Here is a 23,768-nt window from a genome sequence, read left to right as displayed (position 1 = left end):
TTGCCATTTTTGAGACAGACTCATAAGACTGCTAATTTTGTTCAGGAGATTAGTAAGGTTATATCTTTGATGACCATGAGGTTGTTTTGGACCCCAACCCACCTCATGGCATCCTGGAAGGACCCCTGCTTGTAGTAAACGGTGCTGTGTGACTGGCTGAGTCCGTGCGAAGGAGGAGGAGCTTTCATCTGTCAGCTCGACCCGCCCTCCTGCTGTCCGTCCGGGGTTTGGAAGCGAGGCGAGGGGGCCGCTTTCTGTGAGCCGTCGCTTCGGTAATATAGAGGGAGGAGAGCGGTCAACATGACGAGCAACATCAGGTACAAAAGCCGGATCCCGGTCAAAACAGGTAAGCGTGGTTCCTGGATTTTATTTACAGCCATCTTTGTATTGAGAATCGATGGAATGATTGCTTCATGTTTCTGTGTCCCTGGGCGTCGCTCTGCATCCTTGCACCTGCGCCTCCTCCTCATCCATCCTCTGATGGCCAATAGATGAGAACGCGGAGGTAAGAGACACCCTTTTTATATTCATTTTTCTTTTTAAAATGCTATTGAGAAGGTATGTATAATATAGTGCGTTGTTGAATATGGCTTCGTACTGCACGGCCGCGTCTGCAGCAGCATCAGCAGCAATATTTGCGCTTCAGAACAGATATTTTGGTCATTTTCGTGTTGTGGTATATATCTTATATACGCAAGATGCTCCGAGGGCAGCCATGCCATCACAGGCTGAGCTGTGATCAGCAGACTGACAGGCGGAGGGGGGTGAGGTTTCATTTTTAGACCCATATGTGGAGCAGGCCGGCGAGGAGCCAACATGGTACTCAAACGGCAGCATCCTCTCCTCCATCCTCTCCTCCGCGACCCTGCAGAAATATTAGCGATTATCGGTCACTGAGTCCACCGGATGACTGATCTAATTGTCAGCGTTGCATCAGCACGACTCATGATTGCAGTCGCTGCTGTTGGCTGCTTTTAGTAAACCCTTCCTGACCATTGTTCAGCTCAGAAACACAGCTGCCACATGAGCCTACAGGGGAGGTCGCATCTCTAATGACCCTGGACCTTCCTCCTCCCCCTCTTCCTCTTCAGCAGTGTGTCTGCTGACCGAGGAAGTATTTGCATGTGCTGAGCCTGTGTGCTTGGATGATTCACCAAACCTTTTCGTTAGTAAAAATGAATAAAGAATAATTTATATTGCAGAAATAGCACAGTTTAGTCACTCTAACAGCCTTAAAGCTAATTCAATTCAATAGTAAATACTAAGACTGCTGCCAGCTTATTATAAATGCTTACCTAAATTAATCTAAATTAATACAACAGTCCTTCATGTTAAAATTTTATGTTTTTTTCTTTTTCTTTTGTTGATTCTGTTTAAAAGACATATTAAGATATTTATTGTCATTTGGAAAGCTTCATTTAGTAGTGCTTTTGAAATGCAATGAACTGAGATAAGTAACTAGTCTACTTTTATTGATATAAATGCATGGCGTTGATATTACAAACATCTCTTAGAACAGTGGTTCTCCACTGGTCTAGCCTCAGGACCCACCTCCTCAACAACACATCGTGACCCACATTTCTGATTTTCTCAACCACTCAAATATATTGAATGAAAAGTGGTGCAGTTTGGACCTGAGATGGAACAAAACATCACAGTATGTCAGCATCACAAAAGACAACAGTTACATAGTCATCCAAAATGCTGGCAGTGCATAAGGGGAAATATTTCCTTTACTTAAATATGCAAAATACTGCAACATAAATTCAACTACTGTCAGGCTCATCAAGTTTCAAGAATGTAACTGTAGCTGGGATTACCCGATCAGTGAATACATGGAGTGTAACTAAACTGCATTACTGCAGGCACATCAGTGGACACCTATGTTCTTCGAAATAAAAGCGCTGCATCGACTTTTTGCCACAACAGTCGCTATTTTTCCAAGCGCACATATGCCACCCACTGAAAACAGCTCCGTGACCCACTTTTGGGGCCTGACCCACCAGTTGAGAACCACTGTCTTAGAACTAACATAATTAAACTGATAACCACCAGAAGCTACAGCATACAGAATGACCAACAACCAGTCAGAGCCTGTCTGATACAAAGTCATCAAAACCATTGTAGGACTGGACCGTTTTATTAGAATGGATTATTTGTAGCTAGCTTTGCCTGATAAACTTAAAACTATGTACATTCATGTAACTGTTCTCCACTTTATTTACATTTTCAACTTTGTGCCTGAGAGCCCATGTGGCTGATTTGGCAAGTGTGGAAAAAATACTCTCATTTCAAGTTAAATTCAGGCTTCATCATGATACTTCTGACGTACTTCAGAAGTAGCAAATGTGCTTAAAGTATCAAAAGGTAAAGTGCTCATCGTGCAATATGGAAGTTTGAAAGTATTTTTTGGAAATGTTTGTTACAAACTGAAGTAGAATAAACAATACAGTTAATAATGTATACCTTATTCTTCAGATTTACAGCAGTACATTAACAGAAAATGGCCTTCCTTAAATCCAAAACATGAGCAGGTATACTTTTTTTTTTACATAATGTAAAAAACTTTAGGTTGAGCTCATGTTGCTTTGCACAAAACCACCTGCCAAATGACAGAAAGATTATGTATTTGTTAACGAGGAACCCTTTTAAAATATGGCCCTCTAATTCTTGCCCGCGTGTCTCTTCACTCTGTATAAAGCTTTTTGTCATCGTCATATTTGTCCAGTATTGTGCCTCCTTAGTGATCTTTGTCCCCCTTTGCTCCCTCGCTGCTGGTGCATGTAAGCTGGTCATGTTGCAAACAGATTTGCCAGAAATTCACAGTTGGACTAAATCCAATAGTCAAAATTATTGCTCGCACACACGCACACACACACACACACACACACACACACACACACACACACACACACACACACACACATACACGCACACACACACAAGCTTATGTGTTTTGGCTGGAAAAACTGGATTATGATTGTTGTAGAGTGGTGTGCTTTCAAACGTTGTGCATTCCACTTTGTGCAGGAACACTGAAAATGACCTAAAGTCAGAGTCAGAGCAGCTGTTCCCTTCCTCCTGTAAATATTCATTCACTCGAGTCAGTGTTGAGATCATGATACAGTTTTTACACATTGTGAGTTTTGATTTATCCATATTTCACTCCCACATACTCGACTGCAGCCGACCCTGCCGGTCACTGTGAGAAAAATATCTCCTTCTGATCACTCAGGCTGCGGAGGAGGAGGATGGAGAGCTCTAGAGATAAAAACATTACACGATGTGACTGAATGCTGAGATCATAACAGCTGAAAGATTCATAACTGATAATCAATCCTAGATCAATATTTTCCCAGCATACCCCTCCTGTCTCCCCTTCCTCTTTCCACATCTCTCTCCCTCGCGTTGCCGTCACTTCCCTTTGCTGTGATATTACGTTGCCGGGCAACAGTCTTTTTATAAAATCCAATTTCATCACTTCTCTGAAGAAGTGCACGACACCATCTGACCTACCCACAATCCTCTGTGGTGGTTATTCTGTGCGTGTGGGTGGATATTCTCTGAATATTTATTCACAGAGCAGAAACTAGAATCAGTTTTTATCAACAGTTGGCTGAGAAACCAAAATACCATATATATCACGTTGATAGTGAAGCACACGACGATCAGATGAAGTGTGTAGGCTACCACATCAAGAATACTTTTGTCACCATCGTATGAAACATTCAGTCCTACCTTAGCACATGTAAATGTTTTAATGTCAGATACCTCAAGTGCTGTTATAATCAGCTACACAAAAACAAACATCAGTTAGCAAAACAATCTCATTACAAGGTTCATAAGTAGCTGCCAAACAGTGTTAGATTTAATAAATCAGTTAATTAGACTTTATTTGGAGAGCACTTTTCATACAACAAGAATGTAACACAAAGTGCTTTACAGAAACAGAAAATCCATGGAAACAATATGATCACAATCCATGCACAAGGTAAAAAAATATGTAATAATTAAAGGACTCGATAAAACAGGAAGCAGGGAAACGCTAGGATAGGATAAACATGGTACTATTCAAGATAGCAAAATAAGACATTAATAATTAAAGAAGAGCAGCTTCAGTGAAGTTTTTACAAGAATAATTCAAAAATAAAAAGAGAAGAAATGAATCCCGAATGAGCAACAGCTATGTTTCCCCTCTGACTGGAGCCTCAATAGACACAACCACAAATACACAAAGTGTGTGTCTAATATTAAATGTATTTTACTTAGATTACTTGTAGAGCTTTGCTGAGTAACAGTCAAAGTAGCTGCATGTTGCAGTTAGCATAATGTACTGGCCCATGTAAACAGAGTTACTCCTGAGTGTATTCAATTAAGAAGATGGTCTGTTTAATATCTTCTGAATTCAGCTTGTCCTTTGTGAAAGTAATAATGAGATTGTTTATCTGTCCTGGAGGAGGGATCCACCCTCTGTTGTCCCTCTGCATTTTCTCCTTCGATGTTTGATGTTCTCCTTGAGTTTTTCTGTTTTGCATCGAGCAGTTAAGAAGAAATGTTTTGTTTGTTATTCAGATTGAAAAGCCCTCTGAGAAAATGTAATCTAACTGATCCTGACCTTCTGGAAGAGTGTGTAGACTCTAGTAACAGCATATTAATATCCACAGTTAAAGACTTGTGGATTAGTACTTTTAAAATATGTATTATTAATATTATCATTTTTATTATAACAGATGAATTATTAACTTTTTCCTTCTATAACCTGATGATTAATGACTTAGCAGCCCGAGACTTTGTTTTACAAACTGGCAGCCCAAAAGTCGTCACTTCAAACTTACACACAGTTTTAAAGCATGCATTATCAGAAAGTGAAACTTTAATGTAGTTGTGTTCAAACGTCTCAGCCTTATCACACCTTGTTGTCTCGTCGGTCTGAAATGTCATGTCTGTCGTGATGACATCAGGTCAGCGGTCACATCGCTTCCTGGAGCAGTGAACAGAAGTTGAGTCAGATGCGTTTGTGTGTCACTTGGCTTCAGATGCACTCAAGTCTCGCTCCACCTCTAAATTCACTCTCCCTCCATTACCGAACTCTCCCCTCACTACTAAAACAAACACACACTGCCACTTACACAGATGGGAGCCTCACCGTCTCCCATTGAGGACCAGCTGCAGACCAGGAATAGGCGTAACACGGGGGGGTTGGGTGGGGTGCTGAAACTGGGTCTTAAACCCCCTGTGGATCAGGCTTTTCAGCAGAAAATAGAAGTTGTAAGAAGAATTCTTGGACTTTCTTCTCTATGATAACTATTGATTAAATTAAGTTCCAGTTTCTTTCTTTTTTTTTCTTTAAGCAGCTTTAAGGTAGAAAAAAATTATTTGTAGTATAAGTATCATAGAAGCATGTGAGGTTTAGACACTAAGCTCTAGATGTCTCAAGCATCATTCTACACACTAGAATTTAAAACATACTGTAGTTCTGCATGTTTGAATATTCTTTGACTGCACAGTTTGTAATGACCCATCAGCAGATCAGATATACTTTTTATAGCAACAGCACACACTCCAGATACAGCAGAGAACGTTTGAATACATTTAAAAGACAAATGTTAATGGCCCTTTTGAACATACTCAACGTCCGCTCTTATGCTAAGGTAAAAAAAAATGAGGCTTCAAGAGGGCGATGAAGAGCCATCCAGAACAGTTCCATAACCACAGGATGTACAGTCAGCACAGAAGAGTACGTTTGCTAATGCAGTCCTGTCTAAATAAATGTAAATTAAATCTTTATCCAGCTCTTTATAACACATCAATCATACAGACATGTTTAGCTAGAGCTTCGTCAAGCTAGTCAGACATGGTTGTTTTCAGTGGAAGTGAATCCAAACAGTTGGGGGCACTTTTTTTTTATGTTTTATGCTAAAGCATCTCTTGCTGCAACCGCCAGCCTTCAACTTGTGCCATGCTTTTTAAGTTGACACACTTAAGAGTGCAAAAAAAAAAGAAGTGTGAAATAGATCTCGTTCAGGTAGAAGAATCTGCGTTTGTGTTTGTGCCCTGTGATTTTACACCCCTGCTAGCTGCTCTGTGAGGCTGCGCTTAGGTAAAATGGTACATGAGCTAAATGCTAATGTATGCATGCTAAAATGCTAACACTGACAAGGCTAACAAGCAGATATACTTTTCTCTTAATCCTTGTTAGCATGTATAGATGAGGATGATGGCAAAGTAAGTGTCAGAGAGTTTTTCATCTGATGATGGCGCTCGACAATAAGTCAGACGATCATCAAAACAGGATTATTTCTCTACAGATCATAAACACCCGTACATATTGTAATTGTTCTCCATCCAGTAGTTCAGAGATGTCAGTGTGGAAGAGAGTGGATGTATGATCAAAAGAGCAACATTATTCCCTCTGTGTGTGACTCACAATAACCTACTTTACTAAACATCATGCAGGCTGGAGCAGCTTCTGTCATCTCTGTGAGCGTGCGTCTCTTTGCAGCGTTTCTCCTCTGTGACAGTCGAGCTCTTTGTTCTTCTTCAGGTGTTTCAGGAGTTTACACCCTGCAGTGTCTTCACATGCACATACTGTCATTCCTTCACACTGCAGGCATGCATGTAACGCCTGTGATTCAGCAGAGCGTGTGAGATGCTTGTGTTAATTTTGTACCTGAGTTTCATACATAGCGCTGCAGTGCTCGTCATGCCTCAGCTCTGAATTTCAAGAGGCTTTTGGAAAGTAACTGGAGGCTGACTGACCCAGATAGTAGAGTCTTTGAAAAAACCTTCTCAAGTATTTTCTCAGCCTTGATATGTTGAGATTACTCGTTCTTTCGAAACAGGGATCAGAGGTCTTAGCAGTTATCCAATGAAACGAATGAAAAGAATTAAGATTATTTCATAACTGTTTCTTCTTTACGTAATCAGAAGCAAAATGATCTGAATTATATTCTAATAAATCACAAACAATGCTCATATTTAGACTAGAAAAGGACCAATTTTCAACCTCAGTCCTGTCATGCTTTTATGTAGAGCTAATGACATTATGGTAGGAAATAAATGCAATTTCTCTCTGTGCCTTTGGAGGACACTATCCGCTTCTCCAATGAGCCCTGGAAAAGGGAGCTCGCTAATCTACACTTCCTCAATCTAGGACGCCTGCCTCCGATGTCATGTCTTAATCAAAATCATCAGGTTTGAAATGTAGACTGCAGACCTGAAGATGTTTTAGACGATCCACAGGTATATTCTTGTCGTATTTCCGATTCTGTACCGCTCTGACCCATTGCCTGCAGCGATCAATGTCCTTGACTGGTAGTATGTCACTCCAGCGTCTCTCGCTGGGCCGTTCCTTTCAGAGGGAGGGGCGCAATGCACGCTGGGTGTTGTAGGAATGTAGAATGGGCGAAACCACGAGCTGTTTGTACAACTTTCTCCACAGCTATGGCACCAATTTAAAATATTATTGCTTCTATTGATTACAGAGAACACCAGCTTTGACTGACAGTGGCTTTTTCCACGGGAGAATTGATCCTTTAAGAGTTGAGCTCCACTTTCCTGCGTAGCCTTGAGTCCGCCTTTAGCCACTAGTATAAAATGATTTTTAATGCAATCCATAATAAAGTAAGATTCTTTTGTCAAGTGTACTTTTGTTACTGTTAACAAATCCTGGAAAAAAATCCTAATACTGGCTGACCTCACCACTCAACCTGAGGCCCGGTCAGTTCTACGTAGAGCGTTAATCCTTGACAACAGGTTACAAATATCAAGTTAAGTCTCCTTAAACAGCTTGGCACTGTAGTTTTTTGTCAATGCTTCTCAAACAGAAGAAAATAGTGTTGTGCTGGGGACTATTTTTAGCCGTGAATTGACATTTTGTTCTCTTGTGCCGTGCTTCTCAAGTGTTGGGTCGCGGAGCTGTTTCCAGTGGGTCGTGGATGTGTGCTTGAAAAAAAAAGTTGTAGCAAAAAGTCTATGCTGCGCTTTTAAGGAGGTAGTGGTGGGTCCTGAGGCTTGACCAGCTGAGAACCAGTGCTCTATTTACCAAGAGGGTCTGTGTATGTTGAGTTATTGAAAAGGAATTGTTTGTTTGATGTTTTGTTTTTTATAACAAAGAAGTCTTTGGCAGAGAAAAATAAGATATATCTGGTTTTAACTCAGTGTTGATGTGAGGCCAAGTTGTGTCCTCTCATTTTGTTTAATGCAACTTCCAGCCTTCCTCAACATTTTCGTCCAACTTCTTTCCTGACAACATTCAGGGGAACTACATGTCTATGATACCGTTCAAGGTTAGAGCCATGCTGCCTCAAGTGCCTATTGTCATCGAACGGGCGCATGCTAAAACTGGGCTCTGCAGCCGAGTGTCCTTCAGTGGAGCAATTTTATTGTTGCCCGAGCAATTACATGCTGCCAGATTAGCATGTTAAAGAGACAAGTGCACGCAGGCCTCTGCATCTCCATGGAGAGATAACAGAGTAGGAGACGAGGGGGGACCAGGGGGCTCATGGTCCATTTATGTTGTTTTGAAACCCCTCTCCTTCTGTTTCACCCTCACCCCTCCTGTCTGCCCCTTATCTCTCCCTGTTACCCTTCTTGCCTCTCTTACTGGTGGGCTGGCAACGATTAAGCCAAAGCGATCAGGGTTAATGGTGTGAAAGAGTCAGCTGGACGACTGAGAGGCACAGAGAAGTCATCAGTAAAGGTCACCGCTCCTCTCTGCTGCATCGCAGGCGGTCTGAAACACAGCACGCAGTTTTAAACTCAGTAATTAACACAACTTTACTGTGAAGACTGAGTTTAAAGATCACTGTAAGTCTGCGCTAAACACAGCAGGAGTGGGAAGTGAGTGAGTATGTGCTCAGTACTCTATGTCGGGAATCTGGTAGACATGTAGTTGTATTCTTGACCTCCAGTAATTCCTCTTTCACTAACTTGAAAGATGATTGAAGAATCCTTTGCCAGTTTTAAAATAACCGCTTTTTTTCTCTCAAAGTTAAAATCATAAGCAACATAATCAACCTTTGCCTAATTCAATACATTGAGGGGTTTGGCTGCTAAAGTCTCACTTGTGTGGCGTCCTCAGTAGCTTGTCTAATATTAGCAAACCTAATATATATTGTTGTATAACTGACACATCTGTGCCAGTTTGCTGACTGTATCATCTTTGCGCTACCTTTTAGCATTACCCATCATCCTTTACTAATATCAACACCACTCAGGAAGGCTGTTGGTCTCACGATGGACAGTTAACATATGAGGGATTAAAACTGATGCAACATTACAAGAAATATGTCCATATTTATTCCACATATTCTTCTTTTTTGTCACCTACATTTCCCAATATACAACTGGGACACCAAAAGTTTCGTCAGAGAGTCGAGTGTGTTATGCTAGTGGCAGCTAATGTAACAGTGTGGTGCTAGCCTTAAAGGAGAAGTTCGGTATTTTTAAAACCTGGGCCCTATTTTTACAAATTTCGCTGTCGAAATGACTCATATACCCCTCTCCCACTGAAATTAGCACATTGATGCAGGTTTTTCAGACCCGGGAAGAGCTGCTTATAGATGCCGATTGTCTCTTTTCCCATTGCCAGTGGAGTAAACTCCTGTCAGTCTCTTTTCTGCTGCGTCACCACCTGACGTCACAAATGCACTGGAGACAGGGTGAGTAAACAGTGAAGATGTTTCGATGGTTAGGTCTTTATTGTATCTATTACTCATTCAGTCTGTGTATCAAACTCGGCGGCGACAAATTTGGATCGATGTTCAAGCGCTGCTCGGACAGACGGGCGGAATTTGTAGCTGAGATGACAAGGAGTCGCAGAAGGTACCGACGGAGCATAGCATCACGCCGGAAAAGGGGTGGAGATAGCAGCCAAACCTCTCAATGTTTTGTAGACAAAGTTTGATTATGTTGCTTATGATTTAAACTTTAGAAGAAAGTGGTTATTTTAAAACTCCTTTAAGCAGCAAGCTCAATTCTTTCTAACTCAACATCTCCAGATTATTAATTTTAGATAGGAAGTCTTGACCCTGACCCACGTTTATCAGTTATTTTATTGATTACTTATACCCAGGTATGTGCAGAATTTAATGTGCAAAATAAGTTGAGTTCCCCTGTAAGAAAAACCCTCTCATGCAGACACCACTCTGGGCAGCATCTTCACTGTAGTAAAGAGGGACTGAACGGCAGTGTTCAAACTGATTTAGCCTTTGAAAGAGCTGCGCTTGTCTCTTTGTTTTTAAGTCATGTAATGTTCCTCCACTTGTGACAGATATTCTGGTCCTCCTTTGCACACTGAACTGTGAAAATAGGACACGTCACCATTGATGCTCTTCATACATAATCTTCAAACATGTTAACCAGAGGAAGTGAATCTGTAGTTTGCACATCTTGAGTCTTTTCACGGTCAGTTCAGAATTTGAGGCGTCTTCTTCAGCCTGACTGTGTTTTGGTGTCTCATCACTGCAGCCTCTCTAAAGTGTTTGGCAACAGGGCATGATGGGTACTCTGCTGGACCGGACTCGTTTGGATTAGTTTTTGTATGTGTGTGTTTGTGTGTGTGTCCTGGCAGTGGAGTTGACTGCTGGGGCCTTTTGAGAGTGGTTTCCTGTAAGGCCATGACTTTGTGTGACTGAGGGGAAGAAGCTGAGCGCTGCCTGCTGATGTCTGGACCTCTGCCTCTGCAACATATTTACTCATTGACAAACTGACAGGCAAAGTCATGGTGCATTTAAAAACTGGGATTATTATTCTGACAGCGAGGAAGTCTCAACACTTAGTAACAAAGTTGGAGACCATATTTTGTCCACATGAGGATCCTGAACGTTATACAAGTCTGTCCAAATGACAGATAGTGGGCAGACAGTAGTTGTTAACTAACTAAAGTAACTAAATAAGACACTTTACAAAGCAGTAGATGGAGAGTGAAATCAGTGCTTAAATGATAAGTCAGTTGACTGTTCGGTTAATGAACTGAGATTCCCTGAGATACCCCCAGGCAACACTTTTGAAAAGTAATTTGTACGCCACTTATTGAGAAACAAGACGAGGTCAAACCCTAGTATGTGGCTGACCGCATCAGGTCAGTGTGCGCCTTTGTGGGCAATGTGTTACAAAGACTGTCCTTATGAGGCGGATGACAACGTGTTTGAAAGCAGGTGCGCGCTGCAGACGTAGGTGAGGACAGCAGGCCAGCAGCGGAGGAGCAGCCCCACCTACTCCCCGAACAAAGTATCCAGAGCCGTATAGAGAGAGAGTCGCGTCACTGGAGGTCCAATATGCTGCATGATCCACCATTGCGATGTCGCAACTCTCTCTCTCTCTACGGCTCTGAAAGTACTGTCACTCAGTCACTCACTCACAGACCCAATTGCTTTAAGGTTCTACAATGTAAAGTTTCTCAGCTTTTTCTCTGTTTTATATCATTAATAATTTAACAGTTTGAGGATTTCAATAATGGCTCAGACAAAAGAAGAAATTTGATCACATTGGTAAACTAAACGGGAAATTAGTCATTGGATTCTGACATTTGATGGACTTAACAGTGAACAGTTTATTTGACACAGAAAATACTACTTAACTGCAACCTTATGGACCCCAGGAAGAATAGTTGTTCCTGCGGTAATAACTAATGGGGATCCTAAATAAATAAATTAAACCATAAACCCAAAGTGCTGCATATCTGAAGACTAATTATAAAGCTTAGGCTACAAACGTAGCTTAGCATGAGACTGGTAACAGGGGGACACAGATCTAAATCTTCCTACTGCACACTCACCTATTTACAGAAGCCCTAAGCGGACATGCATCTATACATCTATGTTTAGGGCGTTTTCCTGTGATAAGGTGCTTAATAAGTCAAGACCTGGAGAAATCAACTTTAAATTACTCGTTATCACAGGAAAATGGAGTAAAAAAAATGAATGGATGAATGTCCGCTTAGGGCTTCCGTACCTATTAACACATTTTATATTGTTTGCTACAAAAGTGTAAATAGCAGTTGTTTGGGAGCTTCATATTAGATGGTGCGAGACATTTTCTTTATTCAGACCCTGTTTCCATCCTTTGTGCTCTGCAGAAGGAAGAAGGAAAGGAGAGAAAATAGATGCAACAGACTTTTCTTAAAACATTTTCTCACAGATTACAGTCCACTTTTAAAAACATCTAAATAGCCCCTTATACCACATCTAATCTGGTCCTGGTTCTTTAAACCAACTTGAAAGCCCATATATGTGTATATTTAAGTGTTTACATGAGAGTTTAAAGAAGTAACAAGGAGTGATATGAAGTGTCGGGTAGAGGGAGTGAATGAAGACGCAACTTTGTGGCTTCACTCAATAATTCAATAATTGAACATGATGTTGAATTTGAGTGTAACAAAAGAAGCGTGACAGGAGGGATTATATGTAGTTTGTCTGGTAGTTTTTGTTTGAGGGTTAAAGGGACAGCTGGCAGCTGAGGAGGGAAAGGTGGGGGGTTTAGCCGGGGGGCTATTCTGATACCCTTTAAAGACATCTGTTCCTTTCTCCTATTCAGATCGATCCCCCTCCTCCACAAACACTCTCTTTCATGTCTATACAACTCTTCATCACGCAGCCCCACTAACTTCAGCATCAGCACCACAACAGAGGAGAAAACCTGGATCCTCTCTTCCCCCTCAAGAGGAAGCAGCAGTCACAGACCTTTAATCTTTAATCACAGTCGAGTCCTCTGTCTCCCCCCTGTGGTGTGGAGTGGGACTGTAACACACTGTACGTGGCATCACCGCCGGGCGTGCCGAAAGAAAAGAGAAAAAAAAAGGTCTTTTATTTCAAAGAGCGTTTAGGCTCAGCTGCCCACATCATGTATGAGCCGGACACGCCCAAACATACACACAACCACAAACACACACCACTGTCACATCTGGAAGCAATCAACTGCAACCTCTGTGACCATATACCTCATTCACCTCTACACACACACACACGCACACACTGACACACGCCGAACTTCTGAGGTAACCAGAGGAGACGACATAGTGACTGATCTGCTTTACATCCTTTTCATTACAGTCTAGACCAGGCTATGTAAACCTTTTTAAACCATGGCACCCCTCCATGACCACACATACACACACATGTGCAAATCTTTAAGCATAAGATTAACTGCAGTAAGACATCTTAAAGACGGAGCTGCTCAGCTGTTTGAGAGGCAGGAGGAGTCAGCTGCTCTGTCTTTGTGGTTTCTGTTTAATCAATACTTCAGATAACCTGGTGGATGAGGGAGGTGAAACGCTCATTTCTCCTCTAAATAATGAAGAAAATATTATTGGGATCTGTGTGACCAATCAGCAGCCCTCTGCTCAGAGGTGACAACAGCAGACACACAAACAAAAGCACCTTTCCATCGCAAAGGAAAATAATTGGATTCATAAGTGCACTCGAGAGGTCACAAACTTCAGAGTGAGCAGACATGAAAGAGGCTTAACTTAAACACTGATAAAGGGGAATACCTATTTTGAAATATCTTGCACCAGCCCCATTAAACTTGGAGATTAACAAGTTATTTATTGTCTCACCTGATCACATTAGAGGGCTTCGTTCATGCTGGTTAGTGGAGTTTGTTACACCTACACAGAGCCAGGCTAACTGTTTCCCCCTGTTTAAACTGTCTGAGCTAAGCTAAGCTAACCGGCATCTGGCTGTTCATGTTAAGCATAAAAACATGAGAGAGGAATCCATCTTCTCATGTAACTCAAAAGAAAAAGGCATTCAGTCATTTTCCAAAACCTTATTTGGCTGGTGAGGTTTCTTTATACTTTCATTATTCATTTTGGTTGTTTGGCTGCACGTCAGTTTACTGCTGGAAGGATTATAGTTCAAACCCCAGCTCGGACGTAGCGTGCCTTCCTGTGTGGGGTTTGCATGTTCACCCCGTGCATGCGTGGGTTCCCTCTGGGTACTCGGGCTTCCTCCCACAGTCCAAAGACATGCTCGTTAGGTTCATTGGAGACTCTAAATTGCCCGTAGTTATGAGTGTGGCGTGAATGGTTGTCTGTCTGTCTGTCAGCCCTGTGATTGACTGATCAGTCCGGGGTGTACCCCGCCTCAAGTCCAATTACAGCTGGGATAGGCTCCAACCCCCCGTCACCCTGAGCAGTATAAGTAGTATAGATAATGGATGGATTTTAGTGGTGACTGTTGTGTGAGTATGAGAGGCCTTCAATTAAGGTGAAACTGTATGATTTTGCTGTACAGCGGCCACTTTGTGCACACTTGGTTATTAAAGGATGATGGTAAATACTGAGAATGGCATAATCATGAGCAGTGCAGACTTATACAGTCAGCTAAAAACATAAAGATGTGACATAACAAATGATAAAATTTAGAGGTACTCAAGCTTTAGCTGAGTATTTCTGTTTCCTGTTAATGCTTTTCAGGTTAAAGTTGTCACTCCAAAACTTTCTGGTTTGTGACCTGTGTAAAAAGTTACTTTAGACCCTCTCACACATTTCACAAATCTATGAATTGTAAGCAGTTTAAGAAACATTTTCCCCTCTATTAGTTTAATTTAAATAATTGTTTGAGGTCCAAAGTGGTAAAATGATCCAATACATCACTAAAAAGACAAAGGTACAAATAGTAAACAAAGTTTTGTGTGTCACAATTTTGTTCTTTCCTTTCCCGTTAATCATTTCAAAACCTCTCAGATTTGTCCCGTGACTTTGGTCTGACCTCAATCTTTCGCAGAGGAACTGATTAAACTTCTGAACTTTCTTTTAAGTTGTTTTAAAGAGCTCAACCTCGACCAGCCACAACAGTAAAAACCAGCTTACTAATTGATGCATATTCAATAACAATCCATCTGTATAATCAGTTAATTAGGCCACATGTTTCTCTGTAGTTCAGCCATTGTTTTAGTTGCTGTTTTTCTCGTCCTTAAGGCTCTATGAACCACTCGATTAGACAATGCTGAGCAGCCCTTGTTTCACAATCACACAGAGCGTTCAGGGAACACTGTGATTGACAAGTTTCTTTACTCAATAATCCGATACTCTCGCTCCACAGGCCTGTACTTGTAGCCTTTGTCTCTTATCTGTTCACTCGCTGCAGCTTTTTCCATTGTCAAGTTCAAACTAGTTCTTTCACATCTTTTCACCCTGAGGTCAAACAAACATCTACACGCTCTGTCCGTCTCTCTCTGCGAGCTGGTGGTCACTTCTCTCAGTGTACAGTTTTATTTTTCAACCGTCGGAGCTGGGGGGGGAGGGAATCCAGGCTGAATGAATGAGTTTCTTTTAGACCTTCGCTCCTTCCATCCCTCCCTTGTTTCCTCCCTCAAATTGCCACCTCTCTCTTACTCCCTGGCTCCGTTTCCCTCCCTCTCAGTTAGAATTCCTCCGTACCTGTCTGAACAGGGAGAGTCGGACCGCTGCAGGGCAGAGGAAAGAAAGAAAGGCAGAAAGAAAGACGGCAAGAAAAAAGAAAAGAAAGGGAATCAAGAGTGGGAAAGTAGGAGGAACAAAAGGTGCATATTTAAAGAGCACAATCAGGAAAGAGGTGTGTTAGAGGCGCTTTGGGACCAGGCACAGAGCGAGAGAAGAGTTTGTCAAGGTCTCGCGGCTGCAAGTTTGCTGTTTTTCCGTATCACTGCCGAGCTGTTTTTGAGACCCGTGGCTATTTTGGTCCGTCAGTGTCGGAGCGGTTTGGGATGGATGCCATCATGCTGCAAGAAAAACTGGTGGAACGGCTGCTGTGCCCACGAGTGAGAACTGCAAGACAGAAGGTAAAAAAAAAGATGGATTACTTTGGAAAAAAATGGTGAAAATATGGAGAAAAATTCAACATATAAGGAAAAACAAAGCCAGAGAGTTCAGGATGACTTTAAACATGCATAAACAAGAAGCCCTCACACGTTAAGACTGACTGCCAGCATCTTTTGGTGTTATCTCCTCCTCTCTGTGGAGCTGTTTGCACATGTGACCCCTCTGCACAGTGACAGATTTACTGCTGAGATTCTTTTATAATCACTCGTTGATTTATCGACAGTTTCCCAACTCTCACTCCTCCGCCAAGTGTGCTCTCTGTTTGCACGCCTGTGGTTTTTTTGTGTGAATGTGTGTGTTTTTAGCAAACTTGATCCTCACCCGAGGCGACTGTCGGAAATGCCTGTGACAAGTTATGACAGAATATTAGGACTCCGGCTGCGTGTGTTTGCAGAGAAAAAAAAGAGCTTTTCAGGTCTGTTGAATGAAGCTTCTGTGTGTGTGTGTGTGTGTGTGTGTGTGTGTGTGTGTGTGTGTGTGTGTGTGTGTGTGTGTGTGTGTGAGAATGCTCAGAACGGGCCTCGAGTGTGTATTTATATCTACACATGTCAGCGCGTACTGTAGGGTGAGGATGACGTTGTGCCAGATGCAGCACTGAGAGTTACTGTCTGACACACAGAGAGGGAGGCTGGTGTCCTCTGGTATCCTCTGGCTCTCTTTGTGTTTTAGTGGAAAGTCTGAGACGATGGTTATTCTGGGGAACTCTGTGCACGTGTTTTTCCACGCACTTGTAGATTTTCTGTGTTATAGACGTCTTGTGTCTGTTGTGGTTTTCTTTATTGCATCAGACGCTGCCAGATACATTTTGTTTTTCTCATTAGAAACCCTCTGAGCTCTTTTACAGTTATTTGGTGCGCTGCTGATTTAAAGCTGCTTGTGTTTGATGTGTGTAGCAGAGCTGAAGCTATTTAGCTAATGACAACATTTATTGTTTTGATAATAAGTTGATGTTTCAATAATTTCTCAAGCAAAAATAAAATTGAGGACAAGTGCTTCAACTGTGAGAATGTTGTACTTTTGTTTTTCTTTTGCTGTGGTAGAAGATGTACTTTGTACTTGAGTGAAAGAAGTTAAACCACTGTGTAGAAATACTCTGACTTAAAGTCAAAGTGTTAGGATTAAGTAAAAGTACTCATTGTGCACTATGGCTTATTCTACAGTAATATATCTTATTCAATATTATTGAATTGTAGTTACTGATGATCAAATTAAAGGATTATCAATCTAAATGTATCTTATCTTAACTATTATTCTATATCAGAATGTATTTGTCCGATGTTGATCAAGTAACCAACAGCAACATTTTTCAAAACAATGTAGTTTAGTAAAAAGTACATTTGCCTCCAAACTGTAGAGAAGTAAAAAGGTAAAGAACCAGAAAGTGAGGTACTTATCTTCAGTGAATGCACTCCTTTACATTCCCCAACTGGACTAATGTTGGAGTAAACATGATATTCTTTGGTTTTGGACTGCTGTGATTAAATAACTGTTGACTGTTGACTTACGATCCAAGATGGCACCGCAGTTGGCCTCCTCGGTGTGATGGTGCGCGTTGTTTTGTCTTGTTTTGTTTGTTAATACAATTTTTTATTTTGTACTATTTGTATTATACATATTGCTTTTATATTTTTATTCTTATTCCTATTTTTTATCTTATTCTATTTAAGACTTAATTTTATTCTAGTTCATTTATTCACAGTTAATTGTTCTGCACCAAAATCACCAAAACAAATTCCTTGTATGTGTAAACCTACTTGGCAATAAACACCAATTCTGATTCTGATTCTGATACAATTGTCAGATAAAAACAATCCATACAATCAGCACTATATTGGTGACACTTTTAATATTAAACACCTTCTTCTTCTTCTTCTTTGTGTCCTGTCTGTTGCAGGAGAAACAGTATGTCGGCTTTGCAACTCTTCCAAACCAGGTCCACAGGAAGTCTGTGAAGAAAGGCTTCGATTTCACGCTGATGGTTGCAGGTCAGTTTGTAACAGAAGACTTTCATCACTTTTAAATCAGTTGCAATTTTGTAAGATACACCAACTAATGCCAACACAGTCTGTAAAAAATACAGCCCTGTATTTAATTTACCTTTATTAAAGTTTAAAAGGTGTTGATGATCATTTTGGAGGCTGTAAAGTGATTGCATTATACTGACAGGTGTTTCTGATCTCTTCCTTTAGGGGAGTCTGGTATGGGTAAATCCACCCTGGTGAACAGCCTGTTCCTCACAGACCTCTACAAAGACAGGAAGTTACTGAATGCTGAGGGTGAGTCTTTATACTATTTATTATCTTGATGTACCGGTCATTATGAAAGCACTGCGCTCTAAATAAAAGCTCTGAGGTTCTGATGGTCTTCAGCACCAGAGACCACTGTCTGTTTTACATATAACTTAAAATATGTCACAAAACTGCAGCGAAGAGTCTGTTTAGTTTGTAAATGTATTTGTAACTCACAGCATTTAGTCCATCTGTGACCTCTCAATCAGGATAGTGGCGTAGCAATGTGTGTCCTCCTCTGGGAATAGCCACAACTTATTCCCATCATCATCTCTAACATGAGTTCAGGCTGTCTCACCTCCTTTTCTCCTTCTTTGTGTCGATGACTTCGCAGAGCGCATTAATCAGACTGTGGAGATCATCAAACACACTGTAGACATCGAGGAGAAAGGAGTCAAGCTCAAGCTGACCATCGTAGACACGCCGGGGTTCGGAGACGCCGTCAACAACAACGAGTGGTGAGCTGAGATGGAAAACCCGCTCGTCTGACATTTACCTGATTCAGCCTGCGCACTCGAAGGAGCTGCTAATTAAATCTGTGTGTGCGTTTATGTCTCAGCTGGAAGCCGATCACAGACTACATCGATCAGCAGTTTGAGCAATACTTCAGGGATGAGAGCGGCCTGAACAGGAAGAACATCCAGGACAACCGAGTCCACTGCTGCCTCTACTTTATCCCTCCATTTGGGCACGGGTAATTACACACACACACGCAAAAGTGACAGTGACCTAAGTTGCTGGAAATGTTTCAAACACCTTTTCTGCTTGTAGAATTCCAGCAGGGAGTCCTCTACTGAAACTGTTTTACTTTGAAGGACTTTAATCACTTCTCTCTCATGCTCAGTGTGGATTTCTCTCCGCAGGCTGCGCCCGGTGGATGTCGAGTTCATGAAGGCTCTGCACGAAAAGGTGAACATCATCCCACTCATCGCAAAAGCCGACTGCCTCACGCCCAACGAGATCAAGAAGCTCAAAGACCGAGTGAGTGCCTGACCTGCTGCTCTTTGTCTGTGTCCATATTGTTCGCTGTCATCAGTTTATTCTGACATCTGTTGTGCCTGTGTGTTTCAACGTGTGCGTCCAGATACGAGAGGAAATAGACAAGTTCGGGATCAAAGTGTACCAGTTCCCAGAATGCGACTCCGATGAGGATGAAGAGTTTAAGCAGCTTGACAAAGAGCTGAAGGTGAGGCCGGGCAGGCAGACGTCTCTTACACAATCCGCTTAATAAAAGAGCAGGTCATTTCACGTCTCTGGGGTTTACTTTGTCACTCAGGAGTTCAGTAGGAAAATGCTGACAATCATTCTTTTTTCTTATCTTATTTGTTAAGCTTCACAGTTTCTGGCTTGGATCCACTTATCAGCTGGGAAAATCTATAAAAGAAAAATAACAACAAACTGTGTTAACGGTTTCAGTCACGCTTCTCTTGAGCTGCTCTGTGGCCTTTTGTAACTGTGATTACGTACCAGGGCACAGCACGCTCAGTCAGCTTTCTCTGGTTATATAGAGGTTTAAAAAACAACCCTCTTGTCTGTGTGTGCAGGAGTGCACCCCCTTCGCTGTGATCGGCAGTAACACGGTGGTGGAGGCTCGAGGGCAGAGAGTGAGAGGGAGACTTTACCCCTGGGGCATTGTGGAAGGTATGTACATTTATTAACATATATTTGTGCAGCTGTCTTCAGCCAAAATGCAAATTAGACACAGCTTTAATGTCATAACTTTATTCATTTTACGCTTGTTTTTCTCAGTGGAGAACCAGTCGCACTGTGACTTTGTGAAATTGAGGAACATGCTGATTCGCTCACACATGCACGACCTCAAAGACGTGACCTGTGACGTCCACTACGAGAACTACAGAGCGCAGTGCATACAGGAGATGACCAGGTGTGTGTGTGTGGGAAAGAAAACACCAGAGAGAGATTTAATGTTTTGTAAACATGTCAGATAATTGCTGATGTTCACAGATTTTAGAACTGCTTCACCTGACCGCCTCCTTTTCTTCTTCTCTTCAGTAAACTGGCGCAGGACAACCGTATGGAGAGTCCCATCCCCATCCTGCCGCTCTCCACCCCGGATGTGGAGACTGAGAAGCTAATTAAGATGAAAGATGAGGAGGTATGAAGCACCTTCAATTTCAGTCATAGGCCTTTGTTCTAACAAAACAATGCTAGGAAAACCATTTATCTCCAAAATTAGGTGATTTTGAATCTGAATTTTCTCATAAATTTATATATTTAAGATATATAATAGACATTAAGGAGCTTATTTGAATATGTTAGATTATATAAAGTATGAATAGTGTGAAATGACAACAAAATTGGGGTGCTGGTTTAGCTCAGTTGGTAGAGCAGGCGCCCCATGTACAGATGCTTCAGTCCTCAACGCACTGATCACAGGTTGGACTCCCAATCTGCCGATCATTTGGTGCATGTCATCCCCCGCGCTCTACTCCCCACGCTTCCTGTCTCTCTTCAGCTGTCCTGTCAAATAAAGAAATAACGATGAAATGAATCTCAAGTTCAAAGAGTTTCCCTGCTCTCTTAAATACAAACAATAATAATTAAGATTTATAGTGTCACCTGATGATAAAACAATAGAATAATAATTAACATGGAAAAGAAAGAAAAACATTTACTAAAACTAAAACATTTAAACATTAATTTAGATACAGAACACGACAAGGAGAGAAAATGCATCTATAAAAATTATTATGTCAATGTCCTCAAAGAAAAGCCCATTATGAAACTTAATTTAATAGTGACCCTGTTACAAAATATGCACACAAATGTTGTCGTACCCTTAAGAACATAAGCAACAACATACGTCCTGGTATGTAAAAATTAATTTAATTATAAAATTAAAAATCTGATCAAATTAGCGTCCGACATTCGGTGTAAGAAGAAAGTCATCCATCACTTTATCAGTGATCTTAACAACTGTGTACATTAAACAATTACACAATATAAGTCAACAACATCAAAGTCAGTCCTGTACATGCAGCACAAATACAACAAATCAAATGCAGTCCAGTCTTTCAGAACAGATTCTGCTTCATCCTCTGAGTCCTTTAATACCGTGGTTCTCCAATGGTGGGTCGGGATCACAAAGTGGGTCCCAGATGTGAGCTTGAAAAAAAAAAAGTCGATGCTGCGCTTTTATTTTGAAGGACAGTGGTTTCCTGTGACGTGCGTGCAGCAGTAGTGTAGTTTATTCACACTCCATGAATCCACTGATTGGGTTATCCAGCTACAGTTACATTCTTGAAACTTGATGAGCCCGACAGTCGTTGCATTTATGTTGCACATTTTTAGTTTCTTTCTTTTGACAAAAGGCTGCTAATTAAATGAATTGTAGAAAGAATAGTTTCCTCTTATGCCCCTGCTGGTCATTTTGGGTGACCATTATACTGTTCTGTATTTTGTGATGTTGATGTGATGTCTAACTTTTTAATCAGTAATATCCTAAATTAAATCATGTATTTAGTGCCAGTATTTCTTCGTTATATATGTGAGCATGTATTTAAATCCACAGCAGTGAGTTTTATCTTCAAGCCAGTCTGTATGATCTTTAATCTATTCTAAGATTAAACTGACATAAGCATCCGATAAAAGCTGATTTTAGCATCACGTGATCTAAACGCTCCGTCTGAGGCTTAAACACTAAACGTTCCTCTGTGTCTGCAGCTGAAGAGGATGCAGGAGATGCTGAATAAGATGCAGCAGCAGATGCACGACAAAGACCAGTGATGTCTGCTGGAGCAGAGCTGTGCTGCAGCGCCCCCTGCTGTTCCCCCCCTGAACGACAGAGAGACCTCCAGACGATGAACATGGATATGACGTGTTAGTGGCGACTCTGGCTGTGCATTTCTCCTCAGTTTGGTGCTTTGTATAGTTTGTCTGCCTGGAGGGTCGTTCGTCAGAGGGAGATTTCTTCTCTGAAACTATCCGTACGCCCATTTTGAGCCCCCCTGCTGTGGTTTAACAGTCTTAACATATATAATATAAATGCGTAATTTAAATTACTACTCAGTGTATCTAATTTATAAATGCAATGCTAAACTTTTTGGATATTTTGTCAGGGTATGAACATGTGTGCTACCAGATGTTTTGTAAAGAATTTTAGGTTGTTGGTGATGTTTAAATCTGAACATGAATATTGTTTTTTATTATGTGTTTGTGAGCGTGTGATCGGGTGTGTGAGTGTTAATTTCATGACATTTCATCTGATATCAACCAGGTATCCGTCCATAACACTCCTCTTCCTTCTTTTGACTTTAATCCTTTGTGATTTGGCTCTCTGATCCTCATTATTACCGTCATGTGACATTTTTTTCACATATGGCAAGTCAAAATATCCTCTCCCAGCATTTTTTACATGCTGGCTGAGCTGAAAATGCACTTATTGCCAGTGGCTTACTGTGAATGGAGAGCTTTTGACATAATGAGAGGGTCGGTGCAGTGCAGGGTGCATGTGCAAGCATGCTGCCATTACTCATATCCGCTAAACGCTGAGGGCCTATTTTTACTGCTTTATAGACGATGCCCTGTGCTTGTATTTATATGCATCATGACCTACAGTTTGTTTTTAAAAAAGATCAATAACAAGGAGCAAATACTGTGTCTATGCTTCTGTTTTAATCCTCTCCTTGGAAGTGAGTTGCTGCCTGTGAAAATGTGTCCTGTGTGTGAGATTGTTTCAGAGTGTGTGTGTGTGTGCGCGTGTGTTTGCTGATGCTGAGAAACAGTACATATTTTGCCTGAAGGTTGTGAGCTCAGCCTGTGCCCCGTTTATAAAGTGTGACAAATAAACTCTTGTTTCTCGTCACTCCGGCTTCTCTTGTTTCTCTGAATGTGTCGCAGTGGTACGAGGTCCAGCGGCCATCGTTCGATATCCTCCGTCACGTCCGGCTGTCAGCGTCTGAGCAGCCGAGCTCCGACCAGGAGCTGCTGCAGGAACATGATCTGCTGAGTCATGTTTATCTCCTGCATCCACTCTTCCTCTGCGCTGCACACGGCATCTTCTCCCTGATAGTCAGGACATACAACACGCTCAACATTACTATGAATGCGTGTAAAAGATGTGCAGAATCTTAAGCTGCAACTATATTTCAATTAGTTGCCAACTTTAATTTGAATGCAACTAGTGGTTTCAGTAACTTGGGTTGTGGACAAAACAAGACATTTGAGGATGTCATTTTAGGCTCTATTTAGAAAATAAACAATACATTGATCATCAATGAAAATAAAATGCATGCCAATTAGCTGGGTATTAAATTTAACCTCAGGGATCTTTAAAGTTTAACGTTTTATAATGGATCTGAAACTGCAAAGTCATAGGAAAATGTATTGGAGTAAAAAGGTGAAAAGATGCTCTAAATGGTTTGAGTAGACGTATAAAGTAGCAGAAAAATGAAAGTAAAGTATACGTACCTTAAAATTATATAAAAGTACAGTACTGGAGTATATTAACAATAACCATCATCACCCGAGCCATGTTTTATTTCACAGGTCCGTAATTTCCTAATAATGTCATGGGAAAGAATTATAGTTTGGCACACCTAGAGAAATTTGGAGGCACTAAATATAAATAATTAATTATCATACACTTTATTCTGCTGTACGCTCCTTTTTAAGTTTGCTTAGGACAAATTTAGCATCTTCAGCTCACCTGCTGT

The 23,768-nt window shown here is 41.2% G+C and overlaps 1 protein-coding gene across 2 annotated transcripts; it reads left to right on the top strand.

Annotated features, from left to right (window-relative positions):
• The first annotated feature begins 217 nt into the window (after window positions 1-217).
• Window positions 218-22,918, top strand: septin5a (septin 5a). Of its 2 annotated transcripts, XM_069682406.1 has the most exons (12): window positions 218-346; window positions 492-505; window positions 17,700-17,790; window positions 17,995-18,081; window positions 18,428-18,551; window positions 18,653-18,787; window positions 18,957-19,074; window positions 19,178-19,279; window positions 19,638-19,734; window positions 19,843-19,978; window positions 20,107-20,209; window positions 21,778-22,918. In XM_069682406.1, exons 1-12 carry the CDS (start codon window positions 301-303, stop codon window positions 21,838-21,840), a joined length of 1,116 nt encoding a protein of 371 aa, XP_069538507.1. In that variant the 5' UTR covers window positions 218-300; the 3' UTR covers window positions 21,841-22,918. The 2 variants fall into 2 exon arrangements, with proteins under 2 accessions (XP_069538507.1, XP_069538506.1); XM_069682405.1 differs by lacking the exons at window positions 218-346; window positions 492-505 and adding an exon at window positions 15,364-15,765.
• The last annotated feature ends 850 nt before the right edge of the window (window positions 22,919-23,768 follow it).

Source organism: Semicossyphus pulcher, unplaced genomic scaffold, assembly GCF_022749685.1.
Source record: "Semicossyphus pulcher isolate SPU_LCO1_2020_fin unplaced genomic scaffold, fSemPul1.0.p SCAF_6, whole genome shotgun sequence".
NCBI lineage: Eukaryota > Metazoa > Chordata > Actinopteri > Labriformes > Labridae > Semicossyphus > Semicossyphus pulcher.
Note: the sequence above shows the minus strand (reverse complement) of the source record. Positions and strands in the feature narration are given on the sequence as shown.